At 49.7% G+C, this 19681-nt stretch overlaps 1 protein-coding gene across 2 annotated transcripts in view; it reads right to left on the bottom strand.

Moving 5' to 3' along the window:
* Positions 1-259: 259 nt before the first annotated feature.
* Positions 260-19681, bottom strand: part of Espnl (espin like) — a 33273-nt gene continuing 13851 nt past the window's right edge. The window contains exons 6-9 of one of the 2 annotated variants that reach the window (XM_006988695.4): positions 5939-6056; positions 4310-4413; positions 3476-3670; positions 260-1873 (exon numbers count right to left, since the gene is read on the bottom strand). In XM_006988695.4, coding sequence (XP_006988757.1) covers positions 260-1873; positions 3476-3670; positions 4310-4413; positions 5939-6056 — 2031 coding nt within the window. The remainder of the gene's footprint in view (positions 1874-3475; positions 3671-4309; positions 4414-5938; positions 6057-19681) is intronic. The other variant, XM_076549589.1, reaches the window with a different exon arrangement.

The following is a 19681-nucleotide window of genomic DNA, read 5'->3' as shown; positions in this document are numbered from 1 at the left end:
CCGTGGGACTCACATGATCACCTGGGGGCCTGAAGCCTGTGCTCACAAATGTCAAGGACTTTGACCAGAAGTCACTGCTCAGAAGAGATGGACACCCATGGCTTAAGAGATGTCTGATCTCCGTGAAGACAGACTGGAGTCAGCCAACACCATGCCCACTTCACCTGACCCTCAGGGTGCGCAGATAATGAAAAAGAGGAACCCCAACTTCTGTCCTCCCCCACCCCCACCCCGACAGTCCCATTCACCAGGAGAACTGTCATTCTCCAAAGTTAAACATTTCAGCCTCTTTTTCCTTCCAGAAGGCAAAGCTGCGGTCGATGTAGCCACAGATGTCCCCGTTGTTGAAGCTGCCCCTCTGGGAGTCGGACCCTAGCCTAGAAGCCGCAGGTTCGGGGCCGCTGCCAGGGAGGGCAGCGTGAGGCAAGGACCCCAGTGGTGTCAGGCCCAGCTTGCGGCCAGGCTCCATATCCCAGGCGGGACCCTGGCTGGAGCCGAAGAAGCGGGCTTTGATGTCCTCGAAGCCGTCAGTCCAGGCACGACGACCCGCGGCCACCTCATCGGTCACCGCCTTGTGGAAGGCGCGCACCGCCTCCCAGCCATGCGCGCCCAGGTTCTCGAAGACCTCGAAGCACAGCAGGTGGCGCATCTTGCGCTCCTCGGCGGGCAGGTCGCATTCCAGGAGCTGGAAGTAACCGAGCATGAAGAGGTCCAGCGAGAGGCTGTTGTAGGGCACCGGGGCTCCGTCGACGTGCGGCAAGAACTGCTCGGGGGACAGGGGCCCGCGCGCCCTGCGGCTCAGCCTCCGCAGCTGCCGGGCGGGCACGTGTGCCATGATGGCCTTCCAGGTACCCAGCAGATGGGTGATGATGCCGCGCTGCTGCCACAGGTGGCCGAGCCGGGGACCCTCGCTGGGCGGCGGGGAGGTCGGCCGGGGGCTACCGCTGGCCTCGGCGCCCCTGGATCGAGCACGCTGGGCCTCCAAGGTCCTGCAGGCGGCCGTCCTGAGCGCGGGCGTGTAGGCGGACTTCTTCCAGTGGCCGAGGAACAGCATGACGATGCGCTCCTTGCGCAGGCTAGCCAGGTCCAGCCCTGGCCCCGCGCCAGCCTCGGACGGGGCCTCCTCGCAGCTGATGCCAGAATCGCTGGCTTCCTCCGTGTCGCCCGGCCGGGGCTCCCCACCCATCGGGTCGCCTCGGGGCTGTGGCGGTGCCGACCAGCAGCCACGCAGACACTGGCCGGGCCGCGCCCCCATCTCACAGGGACCGGAGTTCGAGGCACAGGGCAGATTCGGGGCAGACTCGAAGTTCCCCCGCAGCGTCCGCACCGACACCCCGCACTCCTGGATCTCGCGCTGAGCCTCGCTTCGAGGTGGGCTGGCCACGGGCTCCTTGCCCGGGTCCTGCAGGCCCGGGGCCGGCGGCTTCTCCTCTCCCTGCGCTAGCCCGTTCATGCCCTTCAGCAGCAGGGACATGCTGCGCACCAGGCGACCGATGTGGCTGCACCAGAAGGGCAGCCCGCTGGGCTCGGTCTTCCCGGGCTCCGCTGAGGCTTCGAGTTCAGGTGCCAGGACCTTGGCTTCCTCGTCTTCCAGGCCTGGAGTCCGGGGTAGAAAGTGACTGTTGACAGTGATGCTGACCAGGGGCTCAGGCAGGAGGGCCTGCAGCTGGGCTGCCAGGCGGCCCAGCTCGCTCTCGTACTCCTGGCAGCGGCGCCGAAGCTGCAGGTCGTTGATCTGCTTCTCCAGGTAGACCAGGTCATCTTCTGTCAGCAGCTCCCCAAAAGGGCCCAGGATGGCCTGGTGTGTCTGCGAATACCTCCAAGTCGCCTGTTCTGTCGGGGTGGGGGCTGAGTTTCGGCTCTGACTCTGGTCCTGGGCATAGGAAGGCTGGGTCAGAAGTCACCCCAGCTCACATTCATTAGTGTTTTGCCTGCTTCCCCCACAGCCTAGCCCTTGGACACCAGCTGGCCCTCCCCTGGCTTTACGAAGTGAATCCAGTGTCTGGCCAGCCCAATCCAGAATGGGAGCCTAGGGGAAAATTACCCCAGAGTGGATGGAGAACAGTCTGCTCCTGTGGCCTCCTAACACCCCCTAGGGCTGGCTGTCAAGATGCCCAGGCCCTCCACTTAACCCTGAGCAGCCCTGCCTGCCTCCCCACAAGCCTCGGGATGGACACCATTGTTCTAAGCATGTCTAGTTTGCAAGAGGCCAGCACAGAGGCCTCTGCCTTGTAAAGATATCACCCCAAACCGCTTAGCAACCCTTCTCCATAGCCCAGAGCCTCTTGTCTCTGTCGCTGCAGAACCTTGATCCCACCCTTGGATGCCAAGGGATTTCCTGGCCCGAAGCCCCTCCCACCACTGCCCTGCTGTGTCCTCCGATCCCTGAAGATGGGCAGGAGGTAGACACATTTGCTGGAGACAGGCTGCAGCAGGCGGGAATCCTTAGCCCCTGTGGCTGGAAGAGATCTGATTGGTGCAGCGGAGTGTTCCTGCTTTGACTGACTTTAAACCTCCGCCCCTTTGTCCCTGCTGGCTGTGCGGACAGTTCAGCTCTAATCCGGGACACAGTGCAATCCATACGCCTTTGGGGTGAGATTCTATTTCTGCTTGTCCAGTCGGTATCCAGGAGCCTATGAAAGTCCAGGCCAAATCACAGCCCCTTCTCCGCTCACTCCCAGATGCTTTCTAGACAACTGCAGTCTCCTCAGGCTCCCCCTCCCCTCACAGCACCCACTCACTCCACTCTCTGGGTTCGGCCCCGGTGCCTGCCCACCACACCTCAGGACCTCTGCACTCTGTTTCCCTCTCTGCCTAGAATGCAAGGGCTCCTCCTCATTCCCTGCTAACCCCGGTTCAAGCAGGACCTGGCTTGAGCATCCCCTACAGCTCCCACTTCACACTGCTGTGCTCTTCCCTGAGGGTTTCCCCCACCCCGCCCTCACTGACTGCTTTCCCATTGGAATCTCTGCAACAATCTAAGTGCCAGGAAGGTAAGGCTGGCCCCTTCTAATAGGTGACAGAACCCATGGGGACTACCCCTCTGAAGCCATAAATTGTTGGGAGCCCTGCGATCCAGCTTCGCACCACAATATGGCCGAAGAGGAAGCTGGGACTGTACAGTATCAGGAGGAGGACATCTGTTTGGGATTTCAGGTCTGGCTGGAGCATCCCAGCCTTCCACAGGCAACTTCCACTCCTGTTTGGAATTTACTCAGTGGCCATGTCCCAACCTCCTCACCCTACTCCTCACCTCCATCTTTCTCCCCTCCCCCTCCCCTGTCCCACACCATACCTCTACCCCACTCTACTCTATCCCCCACCCTACCCCCTAATGCCCAGCTCAACTCCCTACCTCCCTCTGGTGCGCACCACCCTCTTCCTGGAGCCGCGCCCCCCTCCTCCTTAAGGCTCCGCCCCTCCCTTTGGCCTGGCGCTCCTCCTCTGGCTCCGCCCCTTCCTCTTCTTGCCCCACCTGATCTTCTGGAAGGTGGTCTGCACCCAGGCGTGCCTGCAGCTTCCGAACCATCACCTGCCGCTTCCACTCGGGGATGGGCCGGCCACGCTCGTCCTGTGTGGGTACCAGCACGTCAAGGTCTCCTGAAGGCAGCCCGTCCAGCTGCAGAGTGGTCAGGCCATCATGGGAGTCCCGGGCTTCCATCTCAGGCCCCTAGAGACAAGTAGGTCACAGTATCCTGAGATTCCCCCAAACCCTCCAGTCTCCAGCATAATAAAAGTGAGGCCCTGAGGGTGAGGATATGTCTCCCCGCCTCCCTCCCTGGAGGTGGGGGGGGGCGGCAGGGAGCAGGCGTGGTCTTACAAGGCCTAGATGAGGTTACCTAAGGCACACCATTTGGAAGGGTAAAAACAACAGTGCTTAACAAAAATCCCGTGCTGACAAGACCTGGCCACCAGTTCTGTAGTGCAAAACTTATCAGAGCCTTTCCTGAACTGTGTGCTCTGAGAGGACCAGCACCACCTGGCAGTTTTCAGAGTCCTCTGAGACCCAGGGAGAAATTGGGGTGGGCGGGGAGGACTAGCCGGAAGCTCCAGAGGAGCAGACTCCAGAACCTTCTTGCATGCCACTGGTTGCTTCCTGTGACTGTAGCTTCCAACCCTGAGTCCAGAGGTCGGGACTCTGGGATGACAGAGAATGGCTCTGTGTTTCTTGTCCTAGGGCCTGGCTGCTGCTGCCCTAAGATTCTCATCTCTCCAAAACTTGGGGTGTTCGGAGCTGTGTGGACGGAGAGAACGTGGGGGTGTGTTCGCCTTGAGGTAGAGAGATAGGGAGTGAAGGGCAGACACTCACCTTAAGGGCAGCTGGGATGCTGGTGCTGACCCTCAGAGGGGCTGCACAGGCCATTGGCTCCCTTGGGACAGGCTGAGCAGGCCAGGCTGGGCTGAGGGTCACAGCTGCTGAAGACATCGGCTGGAGTCAGAGGGGCTTCCGCAGGGCAGGAGTAGGGGAGAGCAGATTCCAAGCCTGCAGCTCCTGGACCCAGGACAGCCCTGCCCTTCTAAGAACACTGCTAGGCTTGGAGCTCAAGACCCTGCAGTCCTGCCCCCCAAATCCCACTGGGGTCAGCAAAACGCTCGCCACTAGGAGGATTCTCATAGAGGCCTTAAGAAGGCTTGCCCCAACCTGGCCTCCTGGAAAGCTTGTGTGTTACCTGATTCTGTCTACCACAGCCCCTCCCAACTTCTCAGCAGCCTGGGCAGAGCTAGGAGCCCACAAGATCTGAGGGTCCAGGGACTTAGACCAGCCTTCTCAGACCCCCAAACCTGTCCTTTTACTACCCTGTCCCCGATGCATTATAAACATACCCTGTGCCACAACTCTGAGTAAGAAACCTCTGTGTCACACCCCAGCAGGCACACAGAACCATTCACTCACAGGTAGACACACACAGACAGAGACACATGCATCCTCACAGAGAGACACACACAGAGATAGACACACACAGAGACACATGCATGCTCACAGAGAGACAAACACACAGATAGATACACACAGACAGAGACACATGCATGCTCACAGAGAGACACACACAGAGATAGACACACACAGACAGAGACACATGCATGCTCACAGAGAGACAAACACACAGATAGATACACACAGACAGAGACACATGCATGCTCACAGAGAGACACACACAGAGATAGACACACACAGACAGAGACACATGCATGCTCACAGAGAGACACATACACAGATACACACAGACAGAGACACATGCATGCTCACAGAGAGACACACACAGAGATAGACACACACAGACAGAGACACATGCATGCTCACAGAGAGACACACACAGAGATAGACACACACAGACACACACATGCTCACACACAGAGAAACAGATGGGCACATGCATGCACACACAGACAGACATGCTTAGACGCTCAGGTGCAGATACACAAGTGCATACACAGACATACACCGAGACATACATGCACACTCATGTAGAGACATGCACTCAGACACAGACACATAGACAACACAGACACACTTGCCCACACAGGCAGACACAAACTCCTACATGTGAGCATGTAACCTCACTGCATGTGGTACCTGCTGACATTTTCATGGCACCCTGTCATTTTGACAAGGGTTGATCACAGTCCTCTGAGGGCGCTGACCTGCACTTGCCAGGCCCTCCCCATCTCCTGATGCCCAAGGATGCTCACGGGCCTGCTGAGGTCTCTGGCCTGACTCCCACCGAGACCACCTGCTTTCACTTCTGCTCAGGTCACTGTGACCATGGTACCCGAGATAGAAAATGTCATCCTCAGAGACTTCAAAGGAAGCCTGGGAGAGGGAGCTCTGGGGAGGGCGTGACCCTATGTGCTCAGCTCCTCTGAGAAGGTTGCCCCAGTTGGGTCCTGGTGCCCTGCACACCTTGCCCAGACCAGTTCTTCTGAGGCCCACACTCACCCGGGGGACTCCCACGTCCCGAGTCCCCCCTTCTCCCATCTTCCATGGAGAGCCTTTCAGCCAACAGTGGAGGGGGTGGAAATGGTGGGGGCGGGGGTGTCATCAGGACTGGTGGCACCTGGGTGGAGACAGGCCTGTCAGTGGAGATTCAGGTGAGTCTGGACTCGGGTCTGTCCTAGCTCTGCTGGGTAAGCATGGAGAGCCTCCTGGGATATGTGCAGCTCAGAGATGGCCTGAAGAGGAGTATGCAAGACCTGTCCCTCTTGTGTCTCCCTGCCCACCCATGCTGGGTGCCTGGGTTTCCTAACAATCTGCACCCCCCCATTTCCAGTCCCCTAGAGCAGCCTTACTTCAGGGCTAGAGGCCAGGTTAGTCATGCTCACCTCTCTCAGCCCCACACAGACGGGAGCATGTCCACATGTAGGCACACATGCCTCCCTGTGACCGAGACTCATCTGATTCCTGAGACTCATCTGTCTCCCTCTTGGCATGGGCCTGAGGATGACTTGGGGTAGGGAATTCCATGAGAACTGGCAAGAAGGAGGCAGGCAGTGGCGTGTCCCTGCAAACCCGTCAGCTCTTTTTTGAGTGATGATGCCAGGGCTTGAGTTCAGACCACATAGCCCCCAGGGAGCCTGACCCCTAAGTTGTGTCCAAGACTGGTCTGCTGTCTCAGGGAGCCTGGCTTTGGAGAATCAAGCTGACCAACCTTCCCCCAAATACTGCACCATTGGTTGGCTCGCCCAGGCCCTAAGAGGACAGACATGCTGGGTGGGCAGAGAGGCAAGATGGGATATGTGAAATTCTTCTAAGTCCCTAAGTGGGGGCAGAGTGACTAGAACCATATACCTCAGGCAGAGGTGCAAGCTAGGACCTGCACTCAGTGACCAAGCCACACCAAAACAGGACCATCAAAAACTGGAGAGCCAGCCCCTCCACGTTTAGGTTGGGTAGCCAATTGTCCTCAGATACTGACCGCTGGGTGAGCCATTGACCTGAATGTGCTACCCAGCGCAGCCCTGCTCAGTCTCAGCTGTAGCATCTGACCCAGAGAAGCTGGGGGTTCTTGTTCCTGATGGTACTGGCTCGGGGAAAGAGATGTGAGGCCCTCGGAGTGCGGTCCGCCTCCCCCATGTCCTCCCAAGCCCTCCAAGCTTGGCTTGCTGCCTTTTGGCTGAGAGCTGATGTGGAAGGCTTCTTGACCTTGTCTCTACGAAGGCGGGCACCTGAGCTCTGTGGGCCGGCATTGCATCCATGCCCCTCTGGCATGCAGATGCCCAGCCCCTGCCTGCAGCTAAAGGGCACACACAGCATCCCCCTGAGCATCCACCTCACAGCCACACCTAAGCCCTGGCACTTCCTTCCAGGGGACAGAGGAAGCCAACATAACTGTCGGGCCCTTAAGATGGTGCTGGTGAGATCTGCCCCCCACCCTCCCACCCCTCCACCCCCAGCAGGACAAGGGCTCTGCCTTTGAACCATCCCTGATTCAGAACATATGGCCCGCAGCCAGGGTCTGTGTCAGGAACCTGGGACCCCTGCTGTAGCTTGGACTACTGCTCTGTTCTACCTGCCTTCAAATTCTACCCTATCTGCAGAGGTGCCCTTCTGCCCGCACCTCATGGTGTGGCAGCCTGCACTGCCCAGACAAACAAACTCTCGGCCTCTTTAAGCCACTCCTCACCCATGGGCAAGGTGGATCTGCCCTGCCCTTCAGCCCCACACCACCCAAGACCCTCAGCTCACCAGGTCACAGGGAAAACAGAGCAACATGAAGCCCCATGCGCCCCCTTGTGCACCTCATTTATCCTGGGAATCTGCAAAGCCCGGGAGCCCACACGTGGGGCTGCAGGGCTGGAACATCTGCCTGCTTCAGCCTGGGAGGTTCTCAGGAGCAAATGCGGGGTGGCCGAGCACAGGGAGCCGCCGTGGTTGGCCCAGCCCCGGCTGTCGGGGGCTGTTGAAGCTGTACCCCCCAGAGCAGGAGGTATCGCATTAATATTTGAAGGCCCAGGTGTCAGGTGGCCCTCAGGCTGGGGCCAGGTGTGGGATCCCTTACCACGGAACCCTGTGCTCCACAGCAGAGGTCTAGGAGTGGACCTCTGGGAGGTGGAGGACCTGAGATTACTCACAGGAGCTCTACTTGCCTCTCCCAGCATGCAGTGGGGGAAACAGAGCTTTCCAACGGCTCACAGCTGCAGCACACCGTTGGGAGAGGGTTAGCAGATGCTCTGAGGATAGCTTCTCAGTCTGACAAGTCTCTCTACAGATGCTGAGCTTGACCCTTGAGGGCCGTTGCAGGGGTGACCCCGTAGGGACAGGGGCAATCTGAATGCTGCTCGCTCTGACATGGAGCTGCTCAGGCTCAGTGTTCCTTGGCTGAAACACAAGCCCACGGTGGACATGGCAGCCATCTAGACCTTCAGCCTATCAACTGGGGTGGGACCTGGGGACAAGGGAACCCCCACCCGGGAGCCTCAGCTTCCATCTCTGCCATTCAATCTAGTGTCAAGAAGATGGGCACAAAGCATCCTTGCCCGCCTCACCCAGGACAGATGGGGAGCCAAGTGGGGCTGGCAGCAGCCTCCTCAGACTAGGAGGACAGAACAGGTGGGGTGTTGGCCTGGCCTGGGAGAATAGACTCCAGCTTCAGAGCAGCCCCACAGCTTGAGGACCTTGGGACTGACTGGGCCCTGGGCCCTGGACCACTGACAAGAAAGGGAAGCCAGTGTGAGCCCCATGTGGTGGCTACAAGTGGGCTGTTGAAGGTGAGGCATCATGGGAGCATCTGATCGGACCTATACAGGAAGCCACTGATGCTGACCCCTCTGAACCTGGGCAGGAGGGAGCCCAACTATGGTGCCCTCCAGGCAGCGGGAACCCCCACATCCTTGCCTCTCAGTCTTGGCCATGGCCCCCAAGGGCATCCTTGGTGTAGGAGGAGGGATAGATGCCAGGCTCCATCCTTGAGTCCTAATGGCCGGGCATATCATGTCCCAGACAGCAGTTCTGAGGGTAGCAGTCCCTCCGGCTCCATTGCCTGCCATCTATTTCCTTGTTTTTGGTGAGATTTGAGCCTGCCATGCATTAATCATGGAGGGCAGCTGTGGCGAGCTGGGTTACAGGCCTGTAATGCCACCCGGGCTGAGAAAATCATGACCTCAGACGGAGCTGGACACCATTCACCACAGCTGAGATTCCATTACCGTGGGCAGCCGCCTCCACTTTGCCCTGGGGAGAGATTCTGCCTGGGGAAGTCCCCAGGCCTCTCTAGCCCCAGTTTTCCCGCATGTCTGTGAAGGGGCCCTGGGGCCTTCCACAGTGAGAAGAGGGGACTGAGCTGAGGCCATCACGGCAGAGCAGGGGAGGAACATTGCTTCTGCCCCCAAACGAGGTCTTCAGGCCTGCTTTGAGGATGAGGAAGTCAAGGCTGGTGTCATGTGCCCAAGAGGATCCAGGACCACCCTGGTGGGAGTGTGTGTGAGGTAGGCAAGCAGGGCAACCCAGACCCTGAGGGGTGAGGGCTGCATTCCTTGGGCTTAGAGAGCTGTCCACATATCACCCAGGACTGCTGTGGATGGCCAACACCTCTGAAACCGCCTCGAGACTCCCACACTAGGGAGTCAGGCTGTCAGCCAACTGAGATAGGGGTGGGCAGCAGGCTACTGCCTCAATGGCCACATGGCCTCTGTCCCACCTAGGAAAGGAGGCCCAACCCCTCTCTCCCTGTGCAGAGGGACACTGAGGTCCAGGGAGAAGCAAGGCCTGAGTTTCCTCAGTGCTCCATGCAGGCCCCACACTCAGCAGAGGGTGTGCCAAGGTCCCGCAGACCCCTGATGTGAAGTGGTCATTGAGGGTGTGCCCTTCGGGGGGGGGGGGCGCTCTTAATAATGACGGCCTAGCACTCGGGTTGCCTCTCCTGGGCCCGCAATTCCCCTGGGAGCAGCTCAGGACAGTGGTGTCCGGGGGGAATGGATTTCACATCTCTTCAGGCCCACATGAGAGAGCCAGGGCAGACGACCTCTGCATATTGCGTTTCCATCAATATTGTATCAGGCCTCCCCCCACCCCCCATTGCTGCCGGCCTGCAGCTGACAGCCTGTCCTGCCGTATGAGATGGGAGGCCTAGAGGACGATTCTAGCAGTGGTGGAGTCAGGCTCCCCTAGCTGTCACCAGGCATCATTAAGAAGACACCATGGTGACCAGGCTCTAACCCTAACTATGAAGTTCTAAATGGTTCCTGGGATATATACCGCTGAGCCCACACAAGGTCAAGGGGCAGGCTTGCAGGGCCTGGGTGGGTGCCCACATATGAGCAAGAAGGAAGATATTGGGGTATAGGAAGTGGATGGACCATGTTAGGCCCATGGGGATTCCATGCAGACTCAGGAGTGCCAGGTCCCGTAGTCGCCAGGCAAAGCGGTGTGGCGTCGCCTTGGGTCCTATATAACTTCACAGACACAGCTAGAACCAGATCAACCCCAGGAAGGCAAGGTGGGTTTGTTTCCCTTAGCCCAGGGGAACAAGGGAACATGCAGAGACCCTGTCCCTGAGGTGGGGCAAGGTTGGGGGGGGGGGGCTGGCTTTGCCAGGCTGTAGAGATGGAAGGCTGAGAGCTGGCGTGGACAGAATTCTGGCCTTGGAATTCACATCATACCTGGGGTAAGGGCTAGTCATGGACTTTTGGAAGCTGGATGGGACCTGGTCCGTGGGAGTGGGTATTCCTGCAACAGGGACACGGGGACAGCCACCCTTCCCACCCCTGACCCAGGACAGGGCAGATCTCAGGAGGAAAAGAGCCTGACATTTCAGTGGCTGAGGTATCCCTGGGTCCAGAATGTGCAGTCATGCTCACATTCTAGAAAATGGCCATGTCACCGCTTGGCTCAGCCCAGCCAGATCAGGGACCTTGCTCTGACAGCCGCATCCTGGTGTTTAGTCATTGGTCCATTTCCAAAACAGTTGAATCCCAGGTTTTGAGATTTCCACCCCCGGAGGAGTCCCCCCTGAGTCCTTGTGGACCACTTGAACTGCATCATGCTGTGTCAGGCTCACTGCCAGTTTCAAGCAGTAAAATTTGACTATGACCCTGTGAAGTACCTAGCACAGGCCAAGGGACCAAGGACAGTTCTGCTTCAGCTGGCTCCTGACATTCTGAGGGGACATCCCCATAAAGGAGTGTGGTGGTAATCTAATTGTATTGAAATATTATTCTGATTTGTACTGAAATATTAATTTGATTGTATGTTAATAAATAAAGTTGTCTGGGGGTCAGAGCTATTAGAGCCATAGCAAGAGTGTGGCGGTGGTGGCACACGCCTTTAATCCCATAGATATCTGTGTGTTCAGGGTCAGAGCTATTAGAGCCATAGCAAGAGTGTGGTGGTGGCGGCGGCACACGCCTTTAATCCCATAAGATCTCTGTGTGTTCAGGGATACAGCCAGCATTGGAGACATATGCCTTTAAGACCTAGGGGGCTGTACATTCAGACAGTGACGAGGCAGTCATGTGTTTGGGTTTACAACCAATGAGAAGGCAGAACAACATACTTTAAAAATACGAACGGACAGGAAGTAGGTCTCTTTTCGCGAAGCTGGGACAGCAGGAGGAAGGGTGAGATTTTAGCTCTGAGCTCTGACTTCTCGGCTTTCTCTTTTACATTGTTTCTGTGTTTCTTATTTAATAAGACGGTTGGTTACATCTACATCTGGCGCCCAACGTGACAAGAATCCATTAAAAACTGCTTGGCTTGGCGGCAGGTCCGCTTTCCCGCAAGGGCGGCAGGCGGCCCGCGGCGGCCCGCGGCGGCGGCAGCGGCGGCACACGGCGGCCGGCGGCGATCGGCTTCTTAGTCCGAGCTGCTGGCGTCCTAGTCCGGGTAGCAACTTCTAGCCCGGGCCTAGGTCTGTGAGCAGCTTGCCTAAAGCCGGTGCTACAAACAACTCAGACCTGCCCTGCCGAACAGGGCCCTGTCTGTAAAGCCAACGCACGTGGTCGGAGCTTAAGGAAGCCAGACCCAAGCCTTGACTCGGCACAAGAGGGAACACGTGGCTGCATTTAAGCTTTAGCCGGCTACGCTTTCTTGTGCGTTCTCTCTTTCCTCTCTCTCTCTCTCTCTCTCTCTCTCTCTCTCTCTCTCTCTCTCTCTCTCTGGATTTACACCTGGGACACTAGGTGGCTGCTTTGAAAATCCCCTCGGATTTCTACTGTTCTACGCAGATTTGGTAAGTCATAATATATCAGATATTTTAAAGGAAACTATCTAAAAGAGAATTTTTTTCCACATTAAAAAACAAATGGGTTTTATGTGTACATTGGAAGAAAATTGGTTTTTGTTCGAAATTTTAGGCAGTCTGGCAATGGAACAACTATATAATATTAGTATTGGTGGAATTATGCACCTCATCACTATAATAATCCACATTTTAATATTTAAAAAGATAGTCAATTTAAGTGCCAGGATAACAGCGTTAGAAGAACTTGTTAAACCTGTAAAAATTCAGACAGAAGAAATTAACAGTGAAGTTGTTTCAAGTCGGGATCATAAGGTTGCAGAAAGAAAGCCTGTTTTCACAGAGTCACCCTTAATTTATCCTGTAACAGTACAGCAGATGCCTGATCAAATGGCTACACAAAATACTTGGGCTCCAATTGAAATGTTGGATTTAAAAAGGTTTAAGGAGGCAATAGTATCTTATGGCATGCATTCCCCATATGTAAAGCAAATGTTAAACACTTGGTCAACATATAATAGGATAGTACCACAGGACTGGCGGGACCTCGCACAAGGTGTTCTGGAACCCAGCCAGAGACTTCAATTTCTGACTTGGTTTAAGGAGGAGGCTAAAAACATAGAAAAACAATGGAGGGATAAAGGAGTACAAGTTTGCCAGGATCAGCTTATGGGCGAAGGCCAATATGCTTCAGCACAAGCACAATGTTTATATGATGTCCAAACCCTAATTTTATGTCGAACGGCAGCCTTGAATGCATGGGACAAAGTTGAGGAACCAGGAAAAAAATCTGAGTCATTTACAAAGGTGAAGCAAGGCCCAAAAGAGTCTTTTACAGATTTTTTACAAAGACTGGCTTCAGCAGTAAAGAGAACGGTCTCGGATTCAGAAGCTGGTAAGGCAATAATTGAATCTTTGGCCTTTGAGAATGCGAATGCAGCATGCAAAAGAATAATCAGGCCATTAAGGGCAAGATCTGCACCTATGGAAGATTGGATTAGAGAAACAATTAATGTTGAAGCTGATGAGCATGATGATACATGGGTAGGAGAAGTAATTTCAAAAGGTTTGAGGAGTGTTAGATGTTTTGGATGTGGAAAGCAAGGACATTTGAAAAGGGACTGTAGACAGGTCATTTCCAGAAACAATGTTTCTTCAAGGAACAATGGCAACAGAATGCCCCTTCCTTCTGGAGTATGCAGAAGGTGTGGTAAGGGAAAACACTGGACCAACGAATGTAGATCAACAAAGGACAGACAGGGTAATCCTTTGCCTCAGTCTTCGGGAAACTCCCAGAGGGGCCTCAGGCAGGCCCCCAGTGCAAATCCAGTTCAAACCTTTCCGGCAGCCATAGAGGAAATGCCTGCTCTGGAGAGCGATTAAATAACCAAATGCCTATTGGAATAAATCATGCTGGTCAGAATGATGAAACAGAGAGAATAGAAAATTCAGGAGAAAACATAAAGAAAATTTTTTGGCAAACTTCTATTAATGAACAAAGACCAAAATTAACGATAAAAATAAATGGTGTTTTGTTGTCTGGTCTGGTAGACACAGGTGCGGACATTACCATAATTGCACCAGAATTTTGGCATCCAACTTGGCCTCTTCAGGAGGTAAACGTTCAACTTTTAGGAATTGGGACATTATCTCAGGTGAAACAGAGTGCAAGATGGCTCGAATGTATAGGTCCAGAAGGACAGAGAGGAAAATTAAAACCATATGTGGCTAACATAACTATGAACCTGTGGGGTCGAGACTTGTTGCAACAATGGAATACTCAGATTAACATCCCTCCAATCTCAGAAACAAATCATAAACTAGCACATGTTACTGAGACAAATATTAGAAGATATTGTTCTAATGAGTGGTCACCAGCCATCCATATTATACAAGAACAGGGCACAATAACTGATGATCTTCCAAAGACACCAACAGCTCTACCTTTAAAATGGTTAACAGACAAGCCTGTATGGGTCCAGCAATGGCCTTTAACAACAGAGAAACTCCAGGCTTTAGAAGAGCTGGTAGAAGAACAGTTAAATGCTCAGCATATTGAAGAATCAACCAGCCCTTGGAATTCTCCTGTATTTGTTATTAAAAAGAAATCTGGTAAATGGAGAATGGTAACAGACCTTAGGGCAATTAACAAAGTAATTCAGCCAATGGGTTCTCTACAATCTGGGATGCCTTTGCCTACTCTGTTACCAAAAGGATGGCCTCTCATAGTTATTGATTTAAAAGACTGTTTCTTTTCAATACCCTTACAAGAAAAAGACAGAGAAAGATTTGCTTTTACAGTGCCTACTTATAATAATTCTCAACCGGTTAAAAGATTTCAATGGAGGGTCCTCCCACAGGGAATGTTGAATAGCCCAACTCTGTGCCAATATTTTGTACAACAGCCATTGGAAGTGATACGTAAAAAATTTCCTAAATCTATAATTTATCATTATATGGACGATATTTTACTAGCTGACTCAAATGCAGATACTTTAGAAATAATGTTTGAAGAAGTAAAGAAAATTTTGCCTCGCTGGGGATTACAAATTGCTCCTGAAAAGATACAAAGAGGAGATTCTATTAATTATTTAGGATATAAAATAGAGCTACAAAAAATTAGACCCCAAAAGGTGCAAATTCGGAGAGATAGACTACAGACTCTTAATGACTTTCAAAGATTATTTGGAGATATTTCTCATCTACGAACTATTGTTGGGGTAAAAAATGATGAACTGACTAATTTGTTCAAAACCTTAGAAGGTGACAAGGACTTAAATAGTCCAAGAGAATTATCACCTGAAGCTGAGAAAGAATTGGCCTTGGTAGAAAAGAAAGTGCATGAAGGACACGTGAATCGTATTGATCCAAAGCTGGATTGCATTTTGGTTATCTTACCTTCTAGGCGTTCTCCTACTGGAATATTAATGCAGAGGGAAGATATTATATTGGAATGGATATTTTTACCAAATAAACCAAATAAAAAATTAAAAACTTATGTGGAAAAAATCTCTGACTTGATTTACAAAGGAAAAATGAGACTTCGTCAATTAGCAGGCATAGACCCAGCAGAAATTGTCGTACCATTAACTAAGGAGGACATTGAAAAATTATGGACAGAAAGTGAACCTTGGCAAAGAGCTTGCAGTAATTTTTTGGGAGAAATTAACAGCAAATATCCCAAAAGCAATAGAATTGATCTTATAAAGAGAGCTGATTGGATCTTGCCTCGAATTGTACGGCAAAAACCCATATCTGGAGTTCGTACATTTTATACAGATGCCAACAAAGAAGGAAAGGCAGGTTACAAATCAGAAAATTTAAGTAAAGTGGTTCAAAGTCCGTATAATTCAGTTCAAAAATCAGAATTGTATGCTATTCTGTTGGTATTAATGGATTTTTCAGAACCTCTCAACATAGTAACTGACTCTCAGTATGCTGAAAGAGTGGTGTTACATATTGAGACTGCAGAATTTATCCCTGATGCTTCAGAATTAACTTCACTATTTATTCAATTACAAGATACAATCAGGAAAAGGAATCATCCTTTATATATAACTCACATTCGATCCCATACTGGTCTGCCAGGCCCTCTAGCACAAGGCAATGATGAGATTGATAAATTATTGATAGGAAATGTGCTGGAGGCCTCAGAATTTCATAAAAAACATCACGTTAATAGTAAAGGTTTAAAAAAGGATTTTTCCATAACCTGGCAACAAGCCAAAGAAATAATAAAGAAATGTCCTACTTGTTCCTTCTACAATCAGACGCCATTACCAGCAGGATGTAACCCAAAGGGTACTCAGAGAAATGAAATCTGGCAGATGGACGTGTTTCACTTTGCAGAATTTGGAAAATTGAAATATGTACACCACACTATCGATACTTATTCAGGATTTCAATGGGCAACTGCTTTGAGTTCTGAAAAAGCTGATTCTGTAATCACTCATTTGCTAGAAGTTATGGCCATCATGGGTATACCTGCACAAATCAAAACTGACAATGCTCCATCATATGTCTCTGTTAAAATGAAACAGTTTTTTGCTTATTACAATATAAAGCATATTACAGGCATACCACATAATCCTACAGGTCAAGCAGTTATAGAAAGATCAAACAGAACTCTAAAGGATATGTTAAATAAACAGAAATGGGTAACAAAAACCCCCAGAAATAGACTGCATAATGCTCTTCTAACTTTGAATTTTCTGAATGCCAATGAGAAAGGAACAACAGCTGCAGAGAGACATTGGATAATAGAAAAAACTACAGAATTAAATCAGCCTATATACTTTAAGGATGTGCTGACCTCAGAATGGAAACCAGGGTATGTATTACATTGGGGACGTGGTTTTGCTTTTGTTTCTACAGGAGAAGATAAGCTGTGGGTACCATCAAAATTGATAAAGGTTCGATTTGAACAAGAGAGACCTCTTAATTAGAGGAGGTGATAGTTCATCAACCAGCATGAACATCCAATTTAAACTAACTTGTATCAATAAAACATGCCTTTTCATTTCATCAGATAATAACTTGCCAAAAAGGAACATCCCCAAAATTAGTCTTGGGGAAAGGTTTTTGTTTTTGTCTTTTAGGAGAATGAAGGTTAAGGAATCTGAAGAACACTGGACAAATGAGACAACTGAAGAAAAGGGACAAATCATCTATCCCAAGAAACAGAGTGAAACGGTGTATGGGTATATATTATCTAAAAAAATTTTATGTCTTCCTAAATGTTTGTTTCTGCTTTTCTCTAAAGATTTAACACTCTTGGTTTTCTAATAGTCCCAGTTCAATTAAAATTTAAAGCTGACTTTGGAGTTGGAGAATGGCTCTCTCCTTCTTTAAAATCAAGCATGTTGTTAAAAGGAAAATGCAAACTCCCTGTATCATGCCAGAATAAGAGCCATCTTCTGCTATGGTACAGGACAAAAGCAAAATTAATTAAGGGACTATTCTATTACTAATCTCAACTCTTTGATTCTATTCTGATTCTTTAAACTTTTTCTCAAAGTATAAATTTTATATCAAAATTTACAAGATTAATATATATATATACATTTTAAACTTTGTTAAGATATGAATGGTCACATAGAGTACTAACTAATTCTAGAAAAAAGGCTAGCTGCATATATATGTTTTTGTGTTCGAGTCTCTTATCAGTTTTCTACAGGAAATCACGGCCTGGCCTAACATCAACTGAAGTCTCCAGAAAGAAGATGGGGCCCCACAACAACAACAATTCCACGTGGACAATAATAATATCATTAAGCTGACAAACATCATCCACAGATCAGCTTTGAACTACAAGATGCTCAGAGCAAATTTGAGATGACTAGCTGAGATGATCCAGTCTCAAAGACTACTTGAATAAGGACTTGAGATAAACCCTCAACTTTGGCATTATACACAGACTGGATAATGAAGGATATAGTTACCTCTCCTAGAATTTGACAATTAACCTAAAATTTTTCTTTCAGGATAAAGAAAACTTCGCCCATACCCAGCAGGAAGCAATTTTAAGAATACGACGCCCACATTCCCAAAGAGGTGGTGTGGGGCGGGTGGTTTTTTGGTCTTTTTAATGGGTTTTGGGTCTGGGATAATTTTCAGTATTTAGGGGGGTTGGTTACAAGTTATTGTCAAGGGTTAGGAAAAAGGTTAAGCAAAGGAGATTAGATTTAAGGTTCTTGTTTAAAAAAAAAAAAAAAAAGAAAAAGAAAAAGAAAGAAAGAAAAGAAAAAGACAATTACTAGTTTTAAATACTTTACATTGGATTGAATTGTTTTATATTATATACAAATTTGAAACTGATATTGTTAGAAAATGCTATATGTATATTTCTAATTGTATTTATTCCATCCATTTAACAATGTAATGCAAATTTCTGATCCTTGAATGTTATTATTATCAACTATTAGGATATAAAGAAATGAAAGCTAGTAGTTAGACATTATCATAGAACTTGTAGTCATATTAGATATGTTTTAAAAATTGAGCAGAGATGTTTTAGACAGGTCATCTTCAAACCCTTCAGAGATCTACAGAATATGGCATTTAAAATGTTTTAATAACTTAGAAAATTTTTCTTTTTTGAGACATGTCGGCTCCTGGCAGTACCAATCTACTTTAGAGAAAATATGGGCATTGAAGAAACTGCATATGGAGTCAACTTTCATTCTGGCAAAAGTTAGCCACTGGACAACAAAGTATCCTCGAATCAACAGGACAAAATGGACAGACAGATCACGAAACAAGGGACTACTGATTCTTGCCAAAACAAGTGTGGTTATGGCTTTATCAAAAGGCATCTTCTGAGGCCAGGACAATATGGCCCCATCCCTGAAGTGGCCTTCGCATCCGGAAAAGGTACGGTGCCCTTTTCTTCGAAGGCAGCTTAACAGGCAGAGGGCCGATGGATTCTGTTGTACAATGGAACAGCAGCTGAAAGCTCATGCCTCTCAAAAGTAGACCGGCATTTAATAGAGGGATGTGGAGAAGAAGGGGATGCTGAGATGAAGCCATATATACACAGCCAAGAAGAATGGACAGCTGAATTAAAAAACTGTCAACAATTTCCAGAATTTAAAATCCTGAATCATGACAGGACACTAGTGGAATTCAGGTGTTTCTGGTACGTGGACTGCTCTCACCCAATGTGAGGTTGAACTGTTGACCTTGTGTACATCCTACTTCACAAATGAGTCTGTCAGATACACTAAGCCTATAGGCTGAAGATGATGCCCCAACACTGCGGAGAAACCTCAGGTGACTGCCCAGGCAGCTGGCTGTTTCTGTCAACTCACAAAATTTTTTTGGAAGTTGCTTGCATGCACTTCCTGTTTTTATTTTTGTTAGCTAATATTATTCCCTTCTTGGGTCTCTGAGGGAGTTGAAGATTAGTTAGTTATGGTTGAAGATTAGTTAGTTATAGTTGAAAATTAATTAGGATAGAAAGTACATTAGATACATCTTGGAATTATCAAAATAGGATAGATAATGGAATTATTTTCTCTGATTCGTCAAATACCTGTTTAGGTATTTATTACTTGTATATATTGTATATAGTTATTGTACTTTTGTATATAGTTTTTCTTTTGTTAGTCATAACCTTTTGCTTTTTTTCTTTTTATTAAAATAGAAAAGGGGAAATGTGGTGGTAATCTAATTGTATTGAAATATTATTCTGATTTGTACTGAAATATTAATTTGATTGTATGTTAATAAATAAAGTTGTCTGGGGGTCAGAGCTATTAGAGCCATAGCAAGAGTGTGGCGGTGGTGGCACACGCCTTTAATCCCATAGATATCTGTGTGTTCAGGGTCAGAGCTATTAGAGCCATAGCAAGAGTGTGGTGGTGGCGGCGGCACACGCCTTTAATCCCATAAGATCTCTGTGTGTTCAGGGATACAGCCAGCATTGGAGACATATGCCTTTAAGACCTAGGGGGCTGTACATTCAGACAGTGACGAGGCAGTCATGTGTTTGGGTTTACAACCAATGA

The sequence above is a fragment of the Peromyscus maniculatus genome, chromosome 13, assembly GCF_049852395.1.
Source record: "Peromyscus maniculatus bairdii isolate BWxNUB_F1_BW_parent chromosome 13, HU_Pman_BW_mat_3.1, whole genome shotgun sequence".
Lineage (NCBI taxonomy): Eukaryota > Metazoa > Chordata > Mammalia > Rodentia > Cricetidae > Peromyscus > Peromyscus maniculatus.
Note: the sequence above shows the minus strand (reverse complement) of the source record. Positions and strands in the feature narration are given on the sequence as shown.